Source organism: Kryptolebias marmoratus, linkage group LG16 (genome assembly GCF_001649575.2).
Source record: "Kryptolebias marmoratus isolate JLee-2015 linkage group LG16, ASM164957v2, whole genome shotgun sequence".
In the NCBI taxonomy this organism is placed as follows: domain Eukaryota; kingdom Metazoa; phylum Chordata; class Actinopteri; order Cyprinodontiformes; family Rivulidae; genus Kryptolebias; species Kryptolebias marmoratus.
Genome location: NC_051445.1, coordinates 25,556,215 through 25,576,761, shown reverse-complemented (window position 1 = coordinate 25,576,761; position 20,547 = coordinate 25,556,215). Strand labels below are relative to the sequence as shown.

At 38.3% G+C, this 20,547-nt stretch overlaps 1 protein-coding gene across 4 annotated transcripts in view; it reads right to left on the bottom strand.

Annotated features, from left to right (window-relative positions):
* Nucleotides 1-20,547, bottom strand: part of LOC108234194 (vacuolar protein sorting-associated protein 13B) — a 339,365-nt gene that overhangs the window by 50,717 nt on the left and 268,101 nt on the right. For all 4 annotated transcript variants that reach the window (XM_017413202.3, XM_025005255.2, XM_025005252.2 and 1 more), the window contains exons 41-46: nt 17,722-17,906; nt 8,216-8,412; nt 6,466-6,647; nt 5,428-5,648; nt 5,195-5,326; nt 537-698 (exon numbers count right to left, since the gene is read on the bottom strand). In XM_017413202.3, coding sequence (XP_017268691.1) covers nt 537-698; nt 5,195-5,326; nt 5,428-5,648; nt 6,466-6,647; nt 8,216-8,412; nt 17,722-17,906 — 1,079 coding nt within the window. The remainder of the gene's footprint in view (nt 1-536; nt 699-5,194; nt 5,327-5,427; nt 5,649-6,465; nt 6,648-8,215; nt 8,413-17,721; nt 17,907-20,547) is intronic.

The window sequence follows — 20,547 nt, the reverse complement described above, 5'->3', positions numbered from 1 at the left end:
TGTTTGTGTTCAGGTTCATGCTGCTGCTTCTATGTACTTGGTCTATGTTAACACTACTCTGTATGATGTCTATGGATGTCACACACAGCTAAAGTCCTTTTGATTTTTTATTTTAGTTGTTCAGCAAAACAGTCATATTATATATATATGTATATATATATAAAACACTTATTAAAATGATAAACATGACTATAATTTTATTCTGTAACTGTAATTGTAGCTTGAATGACAACAAAAGGACTAGAATTTAAAACGTGAATACAAATTTAAACTTGAACATTAATTTTAGTTATTTTATCCGTAAGCTGCTGTGGTAGTGTACAGTTTAATTATAAAAACTGAATTAGTATCAAAATATTTTTTTTACCTAACCACACATTAATAAAGCATTAGTTTCTCTAAGTATAAAGGCGTGGGTGTCCTGAAACAATGTGTGAGCATTCATGTGTGTGTTTTCTCTGAAAACCAACCAAAACCACAAAGCTGAGAGCCCAGCCTCTAGGCTATGCATGTGTGTGCATGCATGTGTGTGCTACCTGAGCTGACTTGTGGGATCTCCAGCTGTACTGGTGGCTGTGGAGGCTTGCCAGCAGCACATTCTCATCTGTGTCCACCTGGCCAAAGCGCAGAATCTCATTTGTGTCATTACAGATCACATAGTGGCTGTAGAGCAGCTCCTCTGCCTCTGGATTTTTGTTCTGAGAAAATAAAATAATAATAAAATAAATAAATTTAAGTGTGCATGTGTGTATGAATGATGGGGAAAAGAAGGAACAGGGATGGTAGAGAAACAGAGTTTTAAAATCACAAGATTAAATCTGAATGTCAGGTTTATTACATGGAGCACAAGGTCTTCACATGTTCAGGTGTCAATGACCTGTTTGTCCTATCAAGCAGTTTGAGCATGTTAAATAATTTTATCTGTGGAAACAACATAATTTCATCAGGGAAGCGATCATATCATATCTTGACAGCTTCTAGGTTTGCATCAACTACAAGTAAACGAGTCACTATCATACACACAATTCTGTTATAAACGGCCATCTATATAGTGGCTGTAAGGAGAAGACTATATTAGGATTCAGCCCTGTTGGGTCTTTGGTTCAATGAAAGCCTTTCAAAAAGCTATACGAGTTATGCAAAACTTCTCCACACTCAAATGTCAACTTGCATGCAAGAGAGGAGAGCTCAGTGGTTTGCTATTGAAAACACAGATTTAACAGAGTGAAAGGAGCGTGTCATATCTTCAGCATCAAAAACTAAAGAACATAATTTCAAAACAGCCTAAACTATGCATACTTTTTGGACAGTGTTAACACCGGTGCAAGTTTTATATGAGTTCTTTCCAAAAACTGTCTGACCCTGATGGGACTTTGTCTGCACACCCCCACTTGACTCTTTTAAAGAAACAAACTAAGACATCTTCTCAATAATTTCTCAGTGATGCCAACAAAGAAGGACCTCAGCCTGCTATATACTTCTAACAGGCAGGGGTGGTGATTGTTAAAAAGAGGCAGTAAAATCTCAGTCTCTGACTGCCAAGCACGTTCAGGGTCCTGGGGATGTTGCTGTGATTGGAAACGGATGGGAAAGTTTACACCATTAAAAGAACATGTGATGATAGACTTTAATATATGAGAGAGGTAGATGGTAAAATATAGATGGAACAGCTGCAGCAGTGGGTTAAAATGCATTTTTAGTTTTATTGTGGAACACTATCTATGCTCCCTTTTGAATGTGACACTGCATTTTACAAACTTCCCGCTGCAATCTTAAGACGGCACTGCTAAGCCCAGTCTTTGACGGAATCGTCTTTCTGCTCCGATTCATAAGGCAATGTGATACACACAGCAGAAAAGCTTCCTCCTATAATCATTATTATTCATGTGTATCCAGGGAGTTTAAGAGGACAAATAATAATGCAAAGAAATTTAAACAACTTACTAATAAATCTTCTTAAAGAGGACTAAATGACAACTTCTTCAGACAGTGTCTTAAGTCGGCACCATTTCCCTAATCCAGCCAGATACAATTACTTAAGTCCTCACAGACTCTAACCCAGATCTGCACGGTCCACTTATAAATGTACAGTAAAATGTCTGGAAAACAGATTGTAAAGAATGACACCAACTTGAGAGAAATACACATGAAATAAGACACTGTGGAGGTTACAGTAAAACAGACAGATTGAAACACTCTTCAGACCTACAAGCATCCAAACATCTGTTGCAACCAGGAACTTCATATCAGTGTCCATTTATTTTCTGTTGCAAAAGAAAGCAGGGAGTTATTCAATTATGGGAAGAACAAAGCGAAGAAATTTAAACGCTGTTGCCTTTGTTGCAAAGTAAGAGCCTGTGACTGTTCTGTGAGAAAGTACAATGTGTAAATACTACTGGGCTTTTGTGTGGCTTTCCACCAAAGCCACTTCCCTCAGGTTAGAGACTGAGACAGAATGACATCGGGCATTGAAAGTTTATAAAGGAGGCATGGAGCCTGAGGTTGTAGTTGTGGGGTGCTGAGGTTTGGACCATAACAGGCTATTGTGTGCAAAAAGATGAGTCAAGTTATATAAGAAGACCTGACTTTATCTGTGATAGATTTTCCCTATTCCTTTGATCAAAAGACCTCAAAGAGTTGAAAACTTTAGTTTTATACTAGTCCCTGTTCTATTTGTATTGTGTTAAAACTGGGTGAGGACTGAGTGAAGGTCAGAGCTACTATGAAGCTCTGCAGAAGAGGTGAAGAAAAGAAAGTTTAGACTTTTTTTCTTGGGGATTTATATATATTAATAATATATTTAGGCATGTGTAACAGCTGGAAATTAATGGAAACTGATGTCAGTCTGGAAACAAGAGTTGCGTATTAAGATTATTATTATGAAACAATGCCATGCAGATGTAAATTCCAATGCATAAAAAGTGTTTTATTTTGAATCATTTCAATCCATCTGGAAGTGTTTCATCTCTTCTGGTTGAGGTGGTCTGTTATGACTGTGCCTGGGTTGTGAGGTTGCAGAAGTATTGTACTGGAGGAATCTGTTTTGTTTCAGTGTTGACCCTGCAGGCCACCTCACAACAGGCCTGCCTGTAGGCCTTGACACAAGGAAACAGGAGAATCACTGAAATAAAATCATATGTCCTTCTGAAAGACAGAGCTTGTCACAGTCTCTGACTACTACTGAATATATTTTCAACTAATACCCCACTTCATAAATGAACTGTTAACTGTGCACTAGTTAACTTCGAAAATAAATGGTTCTTTATTTCAAATCTTATGGTTCACCAAGATACAAAACAACAACAAAACAAACAAACAAACAAACAAACAAACTAGAAAGTCCTTTGTGTTATTTGTTGCTATTTAGATCAATCAAGGCAATTAAGTTGACTTAATTGTTTTACTGTTTATTCATTGAGTATATGTATAAATTTAAGAAGCAGCTTGAGGGATTGTGTTTGAATGAGAGAATGTCAGCTTTAAAAGTCAGCATTTGTGTGCATATATGGTGGGGTTGTGTTTGGGGCTGTAAGAAACAGACTGTGTGTTTTTGTTTGCCAGAGCAACATTCCACCTTAGACATGCCATATAGGGGAACAGACAAAGCAATAGTTTAAAATAAATCCAGCATATTTTCATTTTTAAAAGTGCAAAATAAGACATGAACGCCACCATGTGGGAAGGTGCACATTTTCTATCGAAAGCCTTATTCTGATGAAGCCTGAACATATGCCTAATAAACTTAAATTAGAAAAGAAAAGGGTAATTTAAACTGTTTATGTTTCCATATTACACCTGTGCCCTGTAATTATAGTCTTTACCTTTGTCTACAGACTATAGCACAAAGGCTTCAAAGAAGAAAAATGAAAAAGTAGGTGCTGTCTCAGCAGAAAATGCATCTCATACGAAGCTCATAAGACATATTCAAAAAGAATTACTTTTGTATAAGTTAACTTTTTTTTTTTCCTTTTAGGAGTATTTTTTTTAACCTGACCTAAAAGGTTAAATATAACCATCAGAGTAAAAAGAGGTGTGCCTGAGAACAATTATTAATGTAAGTAATCTTGTTTTGCATGTTGAGAAAAGCCGACCATGGATACCAAAATACCCAAACACTATAATAAAACTTTAATGACCTTTTATTTAAAACACCACTCAGACAATAAAATCTTATTTATGACAAAAATAACTAGCACAAATAGGGAACATTTACTGGATAGAGCTACGATGACTCCAGGAACAAAATATGACCAATCATCAAACACAGTCGTTTAAGCTCCAGTGATGCCACTGAGTGAAAATAAAGGTACTAAACTGCTAGCCAAAACAATCATTTGATAGTGTATTTTTATACAGCTTGTTTAATTTTATTTTCCACAGGTTAAAGACCACAGCTGTTTCTAGAAAAACATCAGCTTTTATTTTTTTCCACCTGGCAGTCAGTTTCTGCACGCATGTAAAATCATGAGAGTGCCTCAAGTCTCCAGAGGCCAGTATATGAGTCAGCACAGCTGAGCTGAGCAGAGTTATGATAGGACAAACAAAGCTGGGAGAGTTGTGTGTGTGTGTGTGTGTGTGTGTGTGTGTGGGTATGCAGAGCGGACAACTGGGGCCAGATGAAGTCTTAGCAGGTGTCACCACTCAAGTTTGACCGTGTTTTCATGGGCATCACTTCACTCACACATATCCTGGCTACCACAGGCAGCGCTGAGAGCTGAGAAATGACGAGGACATCAGTACTATTATCCACTTAGCCTCTTAGTCAGAATTTACACCAAACAGAAAGGCAATTCCACTGTAAAAATTTTATTACCACTGGCGTACAACCAGAACCAATCTAATGGAATCCACTTTGTTAGTATGGATTATCTGATATTTCATCTCAGACAAAAGGCAGTCTTTTATCACATTCTTAATGTAGGCAGATTTTTTTGAGGATTTTCTCTGCAGATTTACAAACCCCAAGTAAATCTTTAACAAGTGGTAAATAGTAAATGTAAGGTAATACGCCTATTTCTCCAACATTTCATAAAGCACTATTTAAACGTACAAGATAATATAACAGATCTATATACTTGTTGGTTGCCTAAACACAATAAAAGCTTGCAGAGGCAGCCTTTTTTGGTTTCCTTGTTTATATATTGTAATATTTTCTGTATGTCTGTGTTGAAAACTGTTTAAGTCCTTGTGTTACCTGCTGCCAGCTGAGCAGGGCTGTATCCACAGTGTGGATGGCATACTGGCTGATACTGATGAACAATGGATCCACAAACACATTGATATCCAAAGAGGTGTTTTGGGGGCAGCAGATGACAGTAGCCTGTCCCTAAAATACACAAACAACACATAATAAATAAGTCTTTAGTTTTTCCAATCAATACTTTGAATTAAAGTATTTGAACAGACATAAAATGTGTGGCGTTCAACCTGCAGTGCACAAGGCCGGAGAAGCTGAAGGTATGTCAGGTTTCGGTACTCCAGCAGCTTGCAGTCTAACTGGGAGGAGAAGCTGAACTCTTGACACTGCCGAGGTCCATAGCTCCACTGGCGCAAGAAGACCTGAGGCTCTCGAGCACCAATCACCATGAACTCCTGTTCTTGAGGTAACTTCCTGTCTGCCAGGAAGGGATGAATTTTCCGAGAAGGAACTGAAGGAATGAAAGAGATTTATACTTAAATCCATTTCAAAGCATAATCAGCTGTTAAAATCCACAACCGATGGTCAAAAACTTACAGACAACTTATTATTTGTTGTTTAAAGGGGGTCACAAGAAAACAAAATAAATGTGGTATGTAATAATTTATATATATATAATAGATCTTGAACAAAGTACTTGAAAGTAGAAACTACAGAAATTGCATTTTTCTGAAAATGCAATGTTGAATGACTGCTGAACTTTAATGAAAATGCTAAAACTGGGTTGTTAAAATTGAAATACTATCCACATATATTCCAGTGCGCACTACAAGACGCACTGGATTATAAGATGCACTGTCAATGAATGGCCCATTTTCGAACTTCTGTCATATATAAGCCACACCGGACTATAAGGCGCATTAAGCGAAACAAAACAGCCTCCTGTCTTTTCGGAGAATACTGCACCGACGTAAGCATCAAGTATAAACGCCTACACCGCGCGCCGTGTGTGGAGCCCTGTGCAACACTACAAAGTGTGACTATAACTTAGCCTTAATGCTGCAAGCAGTGCAGCATTAAGGCTGCAGCATAAAAGAAATACGACTTCTTACATATATAAGGTGCTCTGAATTATAAGACGCACTGTTGTTTTTTGAGAAAATTGAAGACTTAAGTGCGCCTTATAGTCCGGAAAATATGGTATTGAAAAGAAAACCTGAGAATAATGTATTGCTACCACAGCAGCTACAAAAACACAGAAATAAGTTTGTCAGACTTAGTTTAAGCTAAGACCTTTTATTGATGCTGTTTATACAGTGTATGCTCACCAGTACCCAGCTGTTCAAGGTGATGGCAGAGGTGAAATTCCAGCTGCGCTAACTGTAGGGACACGCCCAGTGAAGGGACAAACCAGGGTGCAAAGCAGGAGTCCACACGGGTACAGGCTGCCAAAGCTATTGGAGATACCAACTGATCGCAGTGGAGCTGGGACCCACTCTCACTGTCTGAACTGCAGGGGAAAAGGAGATTCAGAAAAAGGCCAACAAAATTAGTCAAACACGGCAGAAGACAGTAAAACTACAGGAAAATAAAGAAAGATATGCAATAAATGGTTTGCTAATATTTTATTTTTACATGAAAATATTTGGGAGAAATATTCTTAATGTGCAAATGTTTTGTGCCAGATTCAAAAGTTATAAGTTACAGATCTTCCTTTAAAATTTATTTTGAAAAGCATATGCATATTTACGGGATAAAGACCACAAAAATGAAATTCTGCCTTTTTGAAATTGTGTGACAGAAAAACTGGAATGAAAGAGACAATAATGTGGAAAGGGCCTCCTTCCTGTCCGGGGAAGTTAGGTAAATTATTATGCCATGAGTTTCCAGGAGAACCCCTCCGTGGACATTAATTACACGTCAGGGTTGATGATGTGGAATGGGAAGTAATTGGAATGAATGACCATTTGTTCTGTAATTTGCTGCTACCATGATCCGCCATTAGAAGAAAACTCAAAACGTGAAAAATGTTGATGCAGCAGAGTGCTCCTTAAAAAGATAACCATCATATGTTGACAATTTTCATTACTTCCAGTTGGCAGGGCAGCCAAGTTATTTTTCTGGTGGAAACTAAAGTATGGCAGATGAAATAAGGAAGTAAGGAAAGGGGAATCAATTTTGATCAAAAAAGACAAATAATTTAAATATGAAGGAAATGTAGTGTTTGGAGTATGATTGTAATGAACTGCAGATGTATATTTTACTTGACATAGTATCTGGTCCTGAAGAGCGCTCTCTCTTTCTTTTTTTACACATCTTATTTCTCCTCGACCCTTTTTTGGAGTTGTCTGACTCACACAGAATGTGGGATTGGCATTTCTTTTATACAAAAAAGTTTTCTAAATTCCCAAAAGGAAGTAAAAATGAGAGAGAGAGAGAGAGAGAAAGAAAAAAAGAGTGTAAAGTAAGATGAGAAAGGACTGAGAAAACAACAAAAAGAAAAGGAAAAATGGTCCAGGCTCCAGAAAAGTACCAGAAGGCTGGGAAAGACACAGGGGAGATGGAGAGAGGAAGCAGTGGCAGCAAGAAGAATGGAGTAAAAACATGATCTGTGAGGTGCTACACTGTTTGGTCCAACCCAGCCTTGCCCAGCCCAGGCTCTGAAAGGCCTGAAAGCTCATGAGCCAACCCGAAGGGGGCTTGACTACTTGTGCTTCCCCTGAGCTTCCCCTCGATTAGATACAGTCAAGGTAAGCAGGAAGGAATCCGGATGGGCCCTGACAGGCACTTGGTGGGCTGGGAAATCTCATTAGGCCTATCTGAACGCCTTCCAAGCCCGCTCCCTGCTCCTGCACACCAGATGTGGGGTGAGGGACACATTTTAGCTCTCTGTGCTCAGCAGCCCGGGTGCAATGTGCCTCTGTTTTTCCTCACACTGGACAGCACTAAGCCTGTGGGTCCACATACACTCACCTGTGTGTAGGTACAGGCAAGCTCTTTCAAACATACACCTGAAAGAGCTGAAGATAAATACAACCCAAAGGAAACATTTTACGGGAAAACAAAATATTTCCTTACCTCTGTTCATCGCCTCCCTCTCCGTTATTATTGAGCACAATCCTCCACAGGTCTGAGGCCACGAGCTCCTTATGCTGATCGGTAAGGCTGAGGCTGGGCAGCTGCAGCTGGCAGGAGCAGCTTTCTGACAGGTTGAACTCCCGGTACGGAACAAAGGTCTGCTGGAGCTCATCCCAGTACTCTAGACTGCATGGTACCTAAAAGACACAATAATAACTTACACAAGTAGCTCTCAAATATTTATCTTACTAAGAGGTTTTATTAAGTGTATGCTCATTGTTTATTTAAAAAAATGGAAACATACCACAGAAATTAGTCTCCCTTTATTCTTTGAGTCAGATTTCTTTTAATAGTTCTACACAAAGTCTAAAAAGATATTACAGCCATGTTTAAGTGTGGTTCTGTGGAAAAGAAATGAATTATCTTGTGTACTTATACACTAGCATTAGCTTTGTAATACTCAGTTATTATTATAGAAATTAGTGGTTAATTGCAAGCTTAAAAAGGAGCAGGGCTTCTTTGCAGCAGTTGGTAAATGTTTTCTCTCCTTACAGAACTTTCAGATACTTTCAAGGTTAACATAATGTCCATAACTCATCTCTAGAATATCCAGTTCTTCTTAACTCCTCTGATTTTGAAGTGTTTCTGCAACCTCTGCCCACAATAAAAGGACTGATTTTATCTATATATTTAAATATTTTTAACATTTCAAATCTTTCCACTGTATTAAAAACTGTATTGGAGACAGAATTAAGACTGAAGCACTTTGGATTGCCTTTCTGCTGAAAAGTGCTATATAAATAAATTTCACTTCACTTCACTTCACTGATAATTTCCTATGATGTTTGAGGGAATATTTTAAAGAAGGTACATGGATCTTCAACCTGTGCTGGGCACAGTTTCATGCAGTGTTGAATCTTTCATCAAAATCTGATGGTAGTGATAAGGCTGAATCATTTGAAATAACCTGGAATCCCTTTCTGTCCTACATTAAAGGTTCAGATTTTGAACTGAGCACCACGGTGATGTGGCTTCACATGTGTATAGTAAAGTGTATGTAAGCATATGTGTATTTATAGAGCTTTTTGGTTTGTGATTTGATTTATTTCAGTTTTTAAACCTATGATTTTATGTATTTCTTTTTCTTTATTTGTTAGGGGTAGGTGACAGGGTGTTTGTTTGCCATTTGTTGTAAAGGTAAAAAAAAAAAAAAGGCAGCAGCAGTAAGGTGCAAGACTTCCAGAGCAGACATTTCATAATTTTTCTGCCAAAATAACAGTGTAATGTAAAGATTGAAATACTACTATTTGCATTGGCCTCAATAAAAATTTTGAAGAGAGGAGTTTTTTTATTTTCTTTAAAGACGGCAGCAATCCACTTCAGCTGTGACCACATTCGGACTAGCCATTAACTGGTCAGTCCAGTCAGAATTAAACTCCATGTCTCCAAACTGAGACAATTCAAAAAGCTATCTACAAGTGGTAGTTATATTAGTCCTTCACAACTTTTCCACAGAACTGCATTTCAAAATGACTGGAATATCCCTTTAAGAACTACAAATATATTCCATAAATAAATAAAAGGGGAAATCCACACATCATTATATCAAACTGTTGTAATAACTGTAATAACTTTTTAACAGATAAACTGGAGTGCATCTTTGAAGAATCACACTTTTGGAAATCAGTAATGTTTTATACAGACTGTAAGAAAATGTGCAAACATTTGGTCACCTGTTAATAAAACCTACACTGTGGTATTCATATTAAGCTCAGAACATATGATGGCTTGAGCATGATGAACTGTCACAGTTCCTCCTTCCCTTTTTTCCATGCAGTCAGCTATTATGAGCAGAAAACCACTGAATACAAATTATAAAGATCACAGACAGTTGATGGTTTTAAGGGACACAGAGGAAATGTCTTTGGCAATGGCTTTGTCATAAGTAGACAAAGCATAACCAATGCATTTCTTTCTTTTTTTAAACATACTTCTAGGTTCTGAGCTCAGCAATAAATTTCAACAAATTTTCAACTGAAACCATAAATCTAAAAGTTATTGTTCTTAAATAAATTAAAAACTTCACTAGTAGCATGCCAGAAGAATAAGTATGGTTTTGCTGTGGGACTGACATGTTTTTTTCTTCTAATGGATCCCACAGATATTCTCTTCTATAACCGGTGCCCATGAAACGACAGCGTTTCATGGAAAGTCAAGAGTCAGAGTCAATGTTTCTTTCCAAACAAACGGATCATTGTAACTCCCTTTGTTGTGTCCCCGATTACTCATCAGCTGCAAGATTACTGAACATCTCTGTTCTTACACAACAGGTACTACAGTTCTTTGGATTCCCCCTGTTACACATCAGGCATTAGTGGTCTGCTAACCATCAAACCATGCTGATACTTTGTGGGCCTTTACATTACAAGGGGAATCCCAGAATTGGAGAGGGAATATGTCTTTTTTTTTTTAAATACCATCCCATTACAACCTGGATTTGTACTCCTTTTAGACAAAAGCTACCTATTTTTTCCCTGTCCAATCAAACAAAGAGAGAAACACAAGCAATCAGAAAATGAGAGCACTTTCACAGCAGACCACCAGCATCGTAGGAATACAGCCCATCTCCAATACAATACTGCTCAACAATCAACAGCTGTGGACACTCATTAGAACTGAAGTTCTGTGGTCAGTTTTCACACTGAATAACAACAGGTAATGTTCATGGTCTCCTTTTAAGATGCACTGATGTGATGACTTGTAGGGCTCTGTGCCAAAGTGAACAGAAATGTGGCTGGTGTTTCTGTGTGAACTAACCCAGCTTCCATTGACCACCTGCACAATTCAGCTACTGATGGATCAGAAATGGCAGAGCACTCTTGAGAACACACCTGAAGAATGCCAGGCAGCAAGACATGAATATGTGACTGTGTGTGTGGGTTAGCAAGGGAAATGTTTACCACAGGTATAGAACCAAAACTCTTGGGAACATCAGCAAGTTAGTGTATGTGTGTGTGTGTGTGTGTGTGTGTGTGTGTGAGAGTGTATATGTTTCAGTGTTTGGTCCATTTGTCAGGCTGTTCTAAGAGAGAAATGGATGAGGTAACTGTAGCTTACATCATGTATGAAATGTCACACAGGTTTTCCTGGAATCAACTCCTCATAATTGCATCTGACAGAGTTGTGCACCCGCAATCCCAACACTGAGCCACCGAAGCGGAAACTCGCCGAATTCCCTTTGAGAACTCCCAGAGCTGCATTGCTAAAACACCAAGCATGCTTTTTTTCCCCCCACCACCTGTGATATCCTATACATATGACGACATGCAGAAATAGATATCTGAGGTACATATATGGTACAGTGAAATACATGTGCATGGTTGGATGCGCGTCACATTCCTGTCATTTTGCAGTCCTCGATGGGAAGAAAGTTGAGATGAATGAAACTAATTCAGTGGTGGAAGAAAGATGGAAAAAAAAAAATCTGACTTTTTTCTTCAAGGTGGAATGCTGAGTTGGATGCCTGGCTCTTGTGTTTGGGAGATGAGGGCATCTGCCAAATGTCAAATGGATTGTATGTATGTTTTCAAGAGTAGAAGTACTCTGATTCTATGAAAGACAAAGATAATCACATGTGTATACACAGGTGTGCGTTTGCATGTTCGTTCAGGATGCATTTTGGGCAGTGTCAGTTTCCTCGGCCTGATTGTGTGTGTACCCTATCTGAAAAACAATATGTAAGTCTGAATAGCTGACATTCCCTGAGCTGGATGAGTCCAATCTGTGTTTTCCTTAAACATTCAACAAAGTGAGCCTGGCAGCTAGACCTTGGGCAAAATATCAGTCAAGAGGCTGTCTAAAATGTTTTGAGTTTCATTTTGGGAGCTGGTTCAAAGGCCTTGAAATGTATGTTGAGGAATTTCTAAGTAGTTAAATATTCCAAACTGTTTACAAATATTTTTACATTCAGAAGTGTTGGCAGCACACATAAATCTTATTTCCATTTCTGACACCCAGTTATGTTCAGAACAAACTACAGCCTACTACCCTGGAGAGATTTACTTCTCTGGGTCTGTTTGAACAATCCAGATTTCTCATAAGGTTAACCAAAGGCAGGCACTCTAAAGTAAATACACAACAGAAAGAAATTATTTCAACTTCCGTGTCGAGCCAAAGTGTGATTGCTGCTAAATTTCAAATATGTTTCTGCAACTGAAGACTCCCTCAGCTCAGGCTGAGACTGGGGCTGCTGACATTCGCAGCTGTGCGTGCCACAATTTTTATTAAAAATATCAACACTATTATTTTGTCCTCTGTTATTTCACTGATGCCTATGTGTCAAAAAATTCCACAACTAGCTACTTCTTATCAGCTAGAAGACAAATTGAACTGACATCGGCTTGAGCAAATGTTTATTCAGCAAATGTAATGAAAATTGTTCTGAAAATGACTCCTGCTGTGCTGTCTCAGGTGGGCTAATGTATGTTAACATTAATCAGTGTGGAAAAGCAGGAACAAGCTCATGCTGAGATCTTCAAGATCATTGTTTTTGTTGTTTTTCCTCTGTAAAGCCAAGCTAGAAACTGGAATAGGACTGGAGTTTTTGGTGCATGAGGTGTAGAAACTCCAGATCAAATTAACCACATGGACAGTCTTATTTTTACATTGCATTAGCTGTGACTAATGCAAGTCTGCTTAAGCACTGTCTTACTAAAAAAATAGTTATCTTAGCTATAATGGCCTCTTGCTCTTTCTGGTTCAATGAAGTAAAATATTCCCAAACCTCCTGTCAGACTCAGATACCCAACAATAAGTCATATATGTGCATAAACTGGAGAAAAAGTGCCAATCAATAAAAAAGGGTGTGTTGGGATGCTGATGGTAGAACTGTTTTTCTCATATTAACAACAATGACAGAAACAGCAGCTGCAGGACTGGTTATAGCTGAAGGTTGGTGGATCATCTTGGGCCACAGAACTTTTATGATATCAGTCACAGACCAGCTGGGCCCTGCTGGCACATGAAAGCCAATCCACACACTGCAGCGCACGAAAGCAACAGCAGGGGAGCAGATGGTCTGATGTTTGTCAGAAAAATTCAGACCAACTTGGAAACTTTCTCCAACAGCGAGTAGATGATCACATTAACACATTTGCGCAGTGAGGAAAGCTGGTGTGTGTAAAGGGCAGGCAAATGAGAATAGAATGTGTTGCATTTATTTGAAAATATACGGAGCCTGAACTCAGTTTGTTGCTCTCTGCTTTGGCATTCTCTTTTTCCTCCTGCTCCCCTGAGCTGGGGGTCAGTCTGAATCATAGCCCCTGTGTTTACTCCGTGTTTCTCAGGCTTCAGAATCCAACAGAGAGGCAGGAGGCAGGAGGGAGGGGTGGGGGATGAAAAAAGAAGGATGGAAAGCAAGCAATGACAACACCTGCTTATGATTCAGAGAAGAACGCACTCTACAGGTGGAAACTTGTGGATGCTCGCTTCATCAGGGATCTAACTTTTCAGCTTCTCCCCCCAAACAAACCTCTACACAATGACATCGCTCCCTTTTTATTGTACATAAAAACAGCACAGGCAGCAATTTGACTTTGAGTAATGGAAGGGGGGTTGAATTTCCCCTTCGAGATACTGGAACCAGTTGGGAAACCACAACTATTTAAATGCAGGAAATCTTGATTTTATAAAATGTTAATACGATCGGCTCTGGGGACAAGTGAGCAGCAAGGCACGGAGTGAGCCCCTTCTCCATTCAGCCCCGATCCTGCTCATCTGTTATATGAGGCTGAGAGTGAGGAAGAGATGGAGAGTGACAACAGAGAAAAAAATAAGTCTACTTCTGTTTTGTTTACATGCAGTCAGTCTCTGTCCACCTGGAGCTGAATTGGAAAAACATTATAGTTTTAAATGGTGCAGAAGAATGATCAGACAGCTTAATGTTAACTATTACTCTCTCTTTACTACCTACTCCTTTTCTTTCCCAATCCTTCTCACCTTTCATTTCTCAACATCTATCAGCCTCCATCTCCACATGGCCACATGGTAACTTTAGAGGCCTGAGAAATTATGACTGCCTTCCTTCTCTACTCAGCTTTCTCTCCCTCTGAACAGTTCTGATGTAAAAGAAATGAAATTCTTTTGGAGAAGAAATGGAGTCTCTACAGTGCATTGGAATTTTATGACTGCATTTCTGTTCTCTCTAAAACTACTCTTTCTGGTTTTAGGAGGGATGAAAAAATACTGAATCTTTTGTGACTTCATAACTAGGCATCCAAAATCATTGTTTCACTGAGGCTGAACTCACTAAAAACTGGAAACTCAATAACTGAGGCTCAAATATAATAAGCCTCCTAAACAACATAGGCTTAAAATTATGAAAATGTGTAGAAAAGAAAAGAGCTGAGAAAAGATCTTTATATATGGGGCAAACATGTCAAAAAACATTTTAAAACTTCAGCCTCCTTTTTCTCATTCAATACATGAGTGAATTCAACCCAGTATAACAGACATTTTTAGGTTGTTTTTGCCCTTTGCCACATGCCCATTGCTCTAAATGCCAAAGATCTCAATAACAAATAGGCAATTTTAAAAGCAGGGCCTGTATATTCTTAGTCAGTCAGAAAGCCAACTCCTTGTTTCTCCTCCTTGGACTAACGCAGTGCTGCCTATGAGCTCAATGTTGCACAACTATTCAGAACATTTTCGTAATGGTTAAAAACAGTGAGTCCTATTTCATTACACAGCCTTTCTTGTCTACAGCCCAGCCAGATATCAGCTTCTAATTTCTAAATGAAGTGGTCTCAGTGACGGTTACATGCTCAGCGTATCATCTTCTCAGCACCATCCTTATGACTCTCATTATCTGACTCTTATTAACACATTTGTCACATGAGCTAGTACCCTGCTAGATGAAAAAAAGAGGTTGTGAAAACCACATGATTATCCACCACTGGTTCTAAACCTACAACTGTGCAATCTACTCATCCATGTGTATGCATTATTTAAGGTTACCACCATCTGGACTGAAACCCAAAGACCCCAATGACACTTCAGTGGGAGGGGAGTGAGATTATTCTGCTTGAGAATTGAGCTGCATATGTTTGTCTGTCTGTCATGTTAATCACTGGATAAAAGCTATAGAAACTCTAAGAAATTAATCATTGGATTAGCATCTACAACTGATTAACTTGTGGAGTCAACCCCATTCAAGTAGGCTGCCATGACTAAGTGACCTTATCAAGAAAAAACAAAACAAAACTGGTTTTTACAGTCAATTTTACACATATTGAAAAAAAATTGGTCTGTTTGTAGTTTAAAGTCGTTCACAACACATACTTGGAGCACTAACTAATTGGGAAAGATTTGTTTTAAAAACATTGCCATTAACTGTTGGAGTAAACTGTGAGTGTTAGCAAAATATTTCACAATCCACTGGACAGATTTTCATAAAACTCTCAATAACTATTCATCGGACGTGCCTCTACAACTTAACATTTTGAGTCAAACCTCTTCAAGATGTCCACCACAGCTATCTGACCTTAGCTGACACAAAATGGCTATAAGTCAGTCAATTTCTTGTACAGATATTGAGCTAATTTTGGTGTGGTAGTAGCTGAGAGTCATCCCCAACACAAACTGAGTGGACATTTCACAAGATCTCACATTATCACATGAGATCATATATAATGTAATTTAAAAGGTTTGACAAAAATGGCTGTACTTCCATTCTTTCTGATCATAAGATGACTTGTGTGCATATTTGAGTGTGTTCACATATTTTTGCAGAGTATATTTTATATTTGGTTAAAAAAAGGTGCAAAGTCAAATTTCCTTTTTCTCTCATTTTATCTGGAGATGAAACCATATTTTTTTTCTTTTATGGACAGAGGAAACACACAGGTCCTGTTATACAGCAGCTTCTGTAAGCAGTGTAAGACTTGAGACACACCTCTTGACCCTCTCTGAGTCTCTGTCTCTTCAGCTCTTCTTTCCTGTTACTAACTTTCATTACCCAACCCCTCCTTATCCCAACTGTCTGTCACTACATCTTCTACTACCCCTCCCACTTCTAAACACATCAGCTCCCTTCATTTTCACTGTAACTCAATATGTGGCCAATCAGCTAGAGGCTTGAGAGTTTTGCTCACTGCAGACTTCACAGCTGTGGGGCCTCACTTGAAAGTTGGACATCTGCAGCACCTTCCAATGTCCTGCCTCTCCTGGGCCGGCACACATAAACAGACTGAACATCTGCGCCGCTGGTGGACAGACTGTGGGAGTCCAGCACAGAATCAGAGAGATAAGTGAAGATAAGAAAACTCTGAGGCGGATGGAGAGAAAAAAGGAGGAAAATGATGGGGGAAGGTAACCTGATCCTAAGCCCTAAAACATGCCATTCAATAATTCCCACAAATGAACTGACAATGTAATAAAGTTGTGCATACCATTCATTTCAGAAGGATAAATTCATATTAATTTGTAACAAAGAATAATGCTAATAGCAAAACAAATAATTTATAAATAAGGCAACAAAACTATGTTGGGTTTTACTTTGTCTAAAACAGTTTTACTCCTTCACTGTCAAATACCTGATGAAATAATGTTATTCCAACATTCTGCTATATGATTGTTATCCGCTTTTCTATATCTTCTGTTTGATGCATCCTTGTGTCGTCCAGCAGTGGATTAATTATGGATTGTGCTTCTCATATTTTCAGCTAAATTTACAACAATGGAATCTTAAATAATAAAAATGATTTAACAAACACAATCTTTAATCAAAATCTTTTTTCCTAAAAACAAGGTAGAAAAGACAGTATGCATCTGTAATTGTTGCTATGTTATTGTCATGTATGTGCTCCAAAAAAAAAAAAAAAAAAAAAAAAGACTATGGAGGAGGGTGAAAAGGACACAAGTTGGGACTCATCTTTCCTTTAAAGTGATTATCTGGACAGAGAGGCAGGGGATAGAAAAACAGTGGATGACTGATAGGAGGAAAAGTGGGATGTTTTGTCCCCCACTGAGGCCCTGCAGGCTCGGTAGCTGCAACAACCTGCCAAAGAATAACCTCATCTGGGGTTAAAGGCACCTGGCTATTCACACCAGAGCAGGCAAGATGACTTCCACAGCTGTCTGACCATGTATTACAAGTTTGGAGAGAACGTAGGGGTCTCTGTCATTCAGTAACAAGACTCCCAACAAGGGAATCACAATGGCACAGCGCCCAGTTTTAAAACTGTTTACTTCTTTTTTGGTGCAGGTGATGTTAAGCAGGAAGCTGTGAGAGTGATGTGTGGATTCTCTTCTCATCTTACATTTCTCATAACTCCTACCTAGCAGCAGATGGCTATACATCCCAATAAAACTGATGTAATGAAGTGATACGTGCAACATGCAGCTGCCTAATAAATCTTTGAGCCTTGCTTTCTCTGAGTTTAGCAAACGAGCAGAGACCAACACAGCTGAGAGTTTGCTTTGGTGATGCTAAGTGTGCCTCTTTCTACCTGTAGGACATCTCCCAGGTCGGCTGTACTGATCTCAGGGTCCTCTGTGGTGTTGAAAGGGACAGGCGTTATCCTGACAAAGATGAGGACACGGGGTTCAGGGTATCTCCACAGCATCACCCCCGGGATATCTTCTGTCTCACTGCAAAACACTACTTCATGGGGTCCTGGCAGTCTTTGTGAACCTGTAAAAAACATAAAACAAAGAACACTGATAATGTCCGTCTAACTGAAAAACCTACATATACAATGCTCAAAGACTAAACAAACAAGCAAAACAAAAAACAAAGAAAAAAAAAATAAAAACAAAATTTTAAAAACTGGCAAAAAACTGACCTCATCTCTGTGAAATCTGCTCAATAATTGTGAAGGAAGAAATACACAGGTTGACAAGACTACTTAAATAGATAAGTCATCATCAATTTATATGCTTTTCTGTGGTAAAATGACTGTATTTCATGTACATTTTATTATAAAAAATAGCTTTTAAAGGTCTTTCAAAGTGTTCATTAGAATACTACATGCTTTTTTCTCATTTCAGTCTGGTTTATGTACCTGGACATTTTCAAGAAAAAGTAAATTTTGTTACACTTTTGGGCTAATACTGACAAGTTGGTGTGTCTGCACACAACAAAGAACTTAGTAAATTAAACATCTCCTTAGGCACTGTTTTTAGCAGCTTGTTTTAAAATACAGATATATTAGTTTGCATTTTAGTTGAATCTACAAAAAAAAATACAGTAATAGTCTGATAAGTTTAATAGTGCTAAAGCCAAAATGAGTTACATCTCAGCATGGTGTTTAGTTTGTCCTTAAAAGTCTTCAGACAAAAAAGATAAATGGAAAAGAAAAGACTAATAGGAAGGCTCAAAAGTCTTTCTACAGCAGATGAACATAATGGTCATTTCATTAAGACACAAGACCTGGAAGATACAACTCGAGCTTCAGATCTATCAACTGTTTCCCTGAGATTAATCAGAAAAAGTCTTAATCTCTGAAGAAGCCATTCTAAAAAAAATAAAAAAGGAAGCAAAGACTTAAGTAAAAAATCTTAAGCAACAAATCTTTTTGGTGTAAAGAATCCAAATTTTAAGCTTTTGGTTTAAATTTTCATCAATATAATGTACAGAGGACATCAGGAATGTCTACAGATGGAAAAAAAGAGTGGAGCCTTTGTGTGGAACTACATTTCACCCAGTGATGTTGGGTTATTTTCAAAATTAATGGAATTCACCATTCAGTACCATCTGGAAAATGTCTTTTGGAAACAGTTTCATTTTTTTATGATGACAATAATCCTCGACTTACTGCCAATTCAGTAAAAGTACACCTGAACAGAAAGAAAGACCTCCTCACTGCTGAAACCTCAACGTTAACAGAACATGAGATATTGATGATAGAAAACTGAACAACATCAAATATTCAAAGAAATGGCCTGAAATGTTGTTTAAGAAGCACAGAGAACTATTCCTGGAGACTGTTTTAACCCCAAACAATCTTTCCAGAGACAGTCCTGACTACGTTGAAAAGTGAAGATGGTCAAACCAAATACTGACTTTCAAGTTTGTTAGAACTGAGGAAACTGGATTTTTGTGTCATATACAACATTTTCATTAATGTTTGTATATGTTTTAATAAAGCACTTTTTATGTCTTGTTTACCTGGAAAAATGCATTAAAAAGAAGTGTGGGTCAGGACCTGTATACAGCACAGTATAAAAAGAGAAATCTGGACACCCTTTTTTCGTACTTCCTGAATGTTTGCATGTGTCAGAAACTGAATAAACAAAGTGTCTTCGTAAACAATTTTACCTTTATCTAAACATCTATTGATTAGACTATGCCAAACACCTGCAGCAGCTGGATAACACAGGATCTAAACTCCAGAGGGGTGTTTGACTTACATCTTAGCTGCTGTTTAGGATTCATGTTTATTCAGGAAAAAAAAAGTAAAACGGGGAAACCTCAGCTTTGTCTACCCTCCTTAGAGTGCAAACACTGTCTGTTACTAGAACAGACAGTGTTTGCAACAAACAAACAAACAAAAAAATGGGCACTTTTATCAAATGTTGTTGTTATTTTGTAACTCTTTCTCTCCAACAATCCTTCCTTTAGGCTTTTGTCAGTCTATCCCTTCCATCCCTGTATCAGGCCCTTGGGGGATCACTGGCTGGTCCTTGTACTCAGGATCCCAGATTTCTCTTCTAACATGTTGCAGACAGACTGCCCTCTTGGTTCCAGTTCACCACTGTATGTTCTTCAGCTTCAACCAGAACATTAAATGCATCAAAGACCAGTGGAAGAGTGCAACAAACAAAGACTCAACCACAGCTGACAGAATGGACGGCTGGTCTACAGCCAGAGAGAAGTTTGATCCTCTGTGTATGTTGCTGTGAGTGTCTGACTGTGTGCACACAAAGCACAAAGACAAGGAATAAACACCAAGTTACTCAGAGTGGAAACAGGCAGACATGCCTGATGAAACTTCTTTTCACAAAGGGCTTTGATCTAACTTTGTTTTAAGCCAGTGTGTATCTTAAGTGACATGTATGTTACTCAAAAGCCTCTTCTTTGCAGTTTAATTCTATAATCTTTAACGTTAATAAGACAACTGTGGCTAATGTTGACCCGATGTACCTTTAAAGAAGTATCATGCAACAGGAAATCTGCATCCTTACACTCCTGATCAAAATCTTAGGACCAGTTGAAAAATTGCAAGAATTTGCATTTTGCACTATTTGATCTTAAGAAGGTTCTAAGTAGAGCTTCACAATGTTAAAGGAAAAAATCAGTGCAAGAGACAAGAACTTTTGAGCGGGGAATTAAT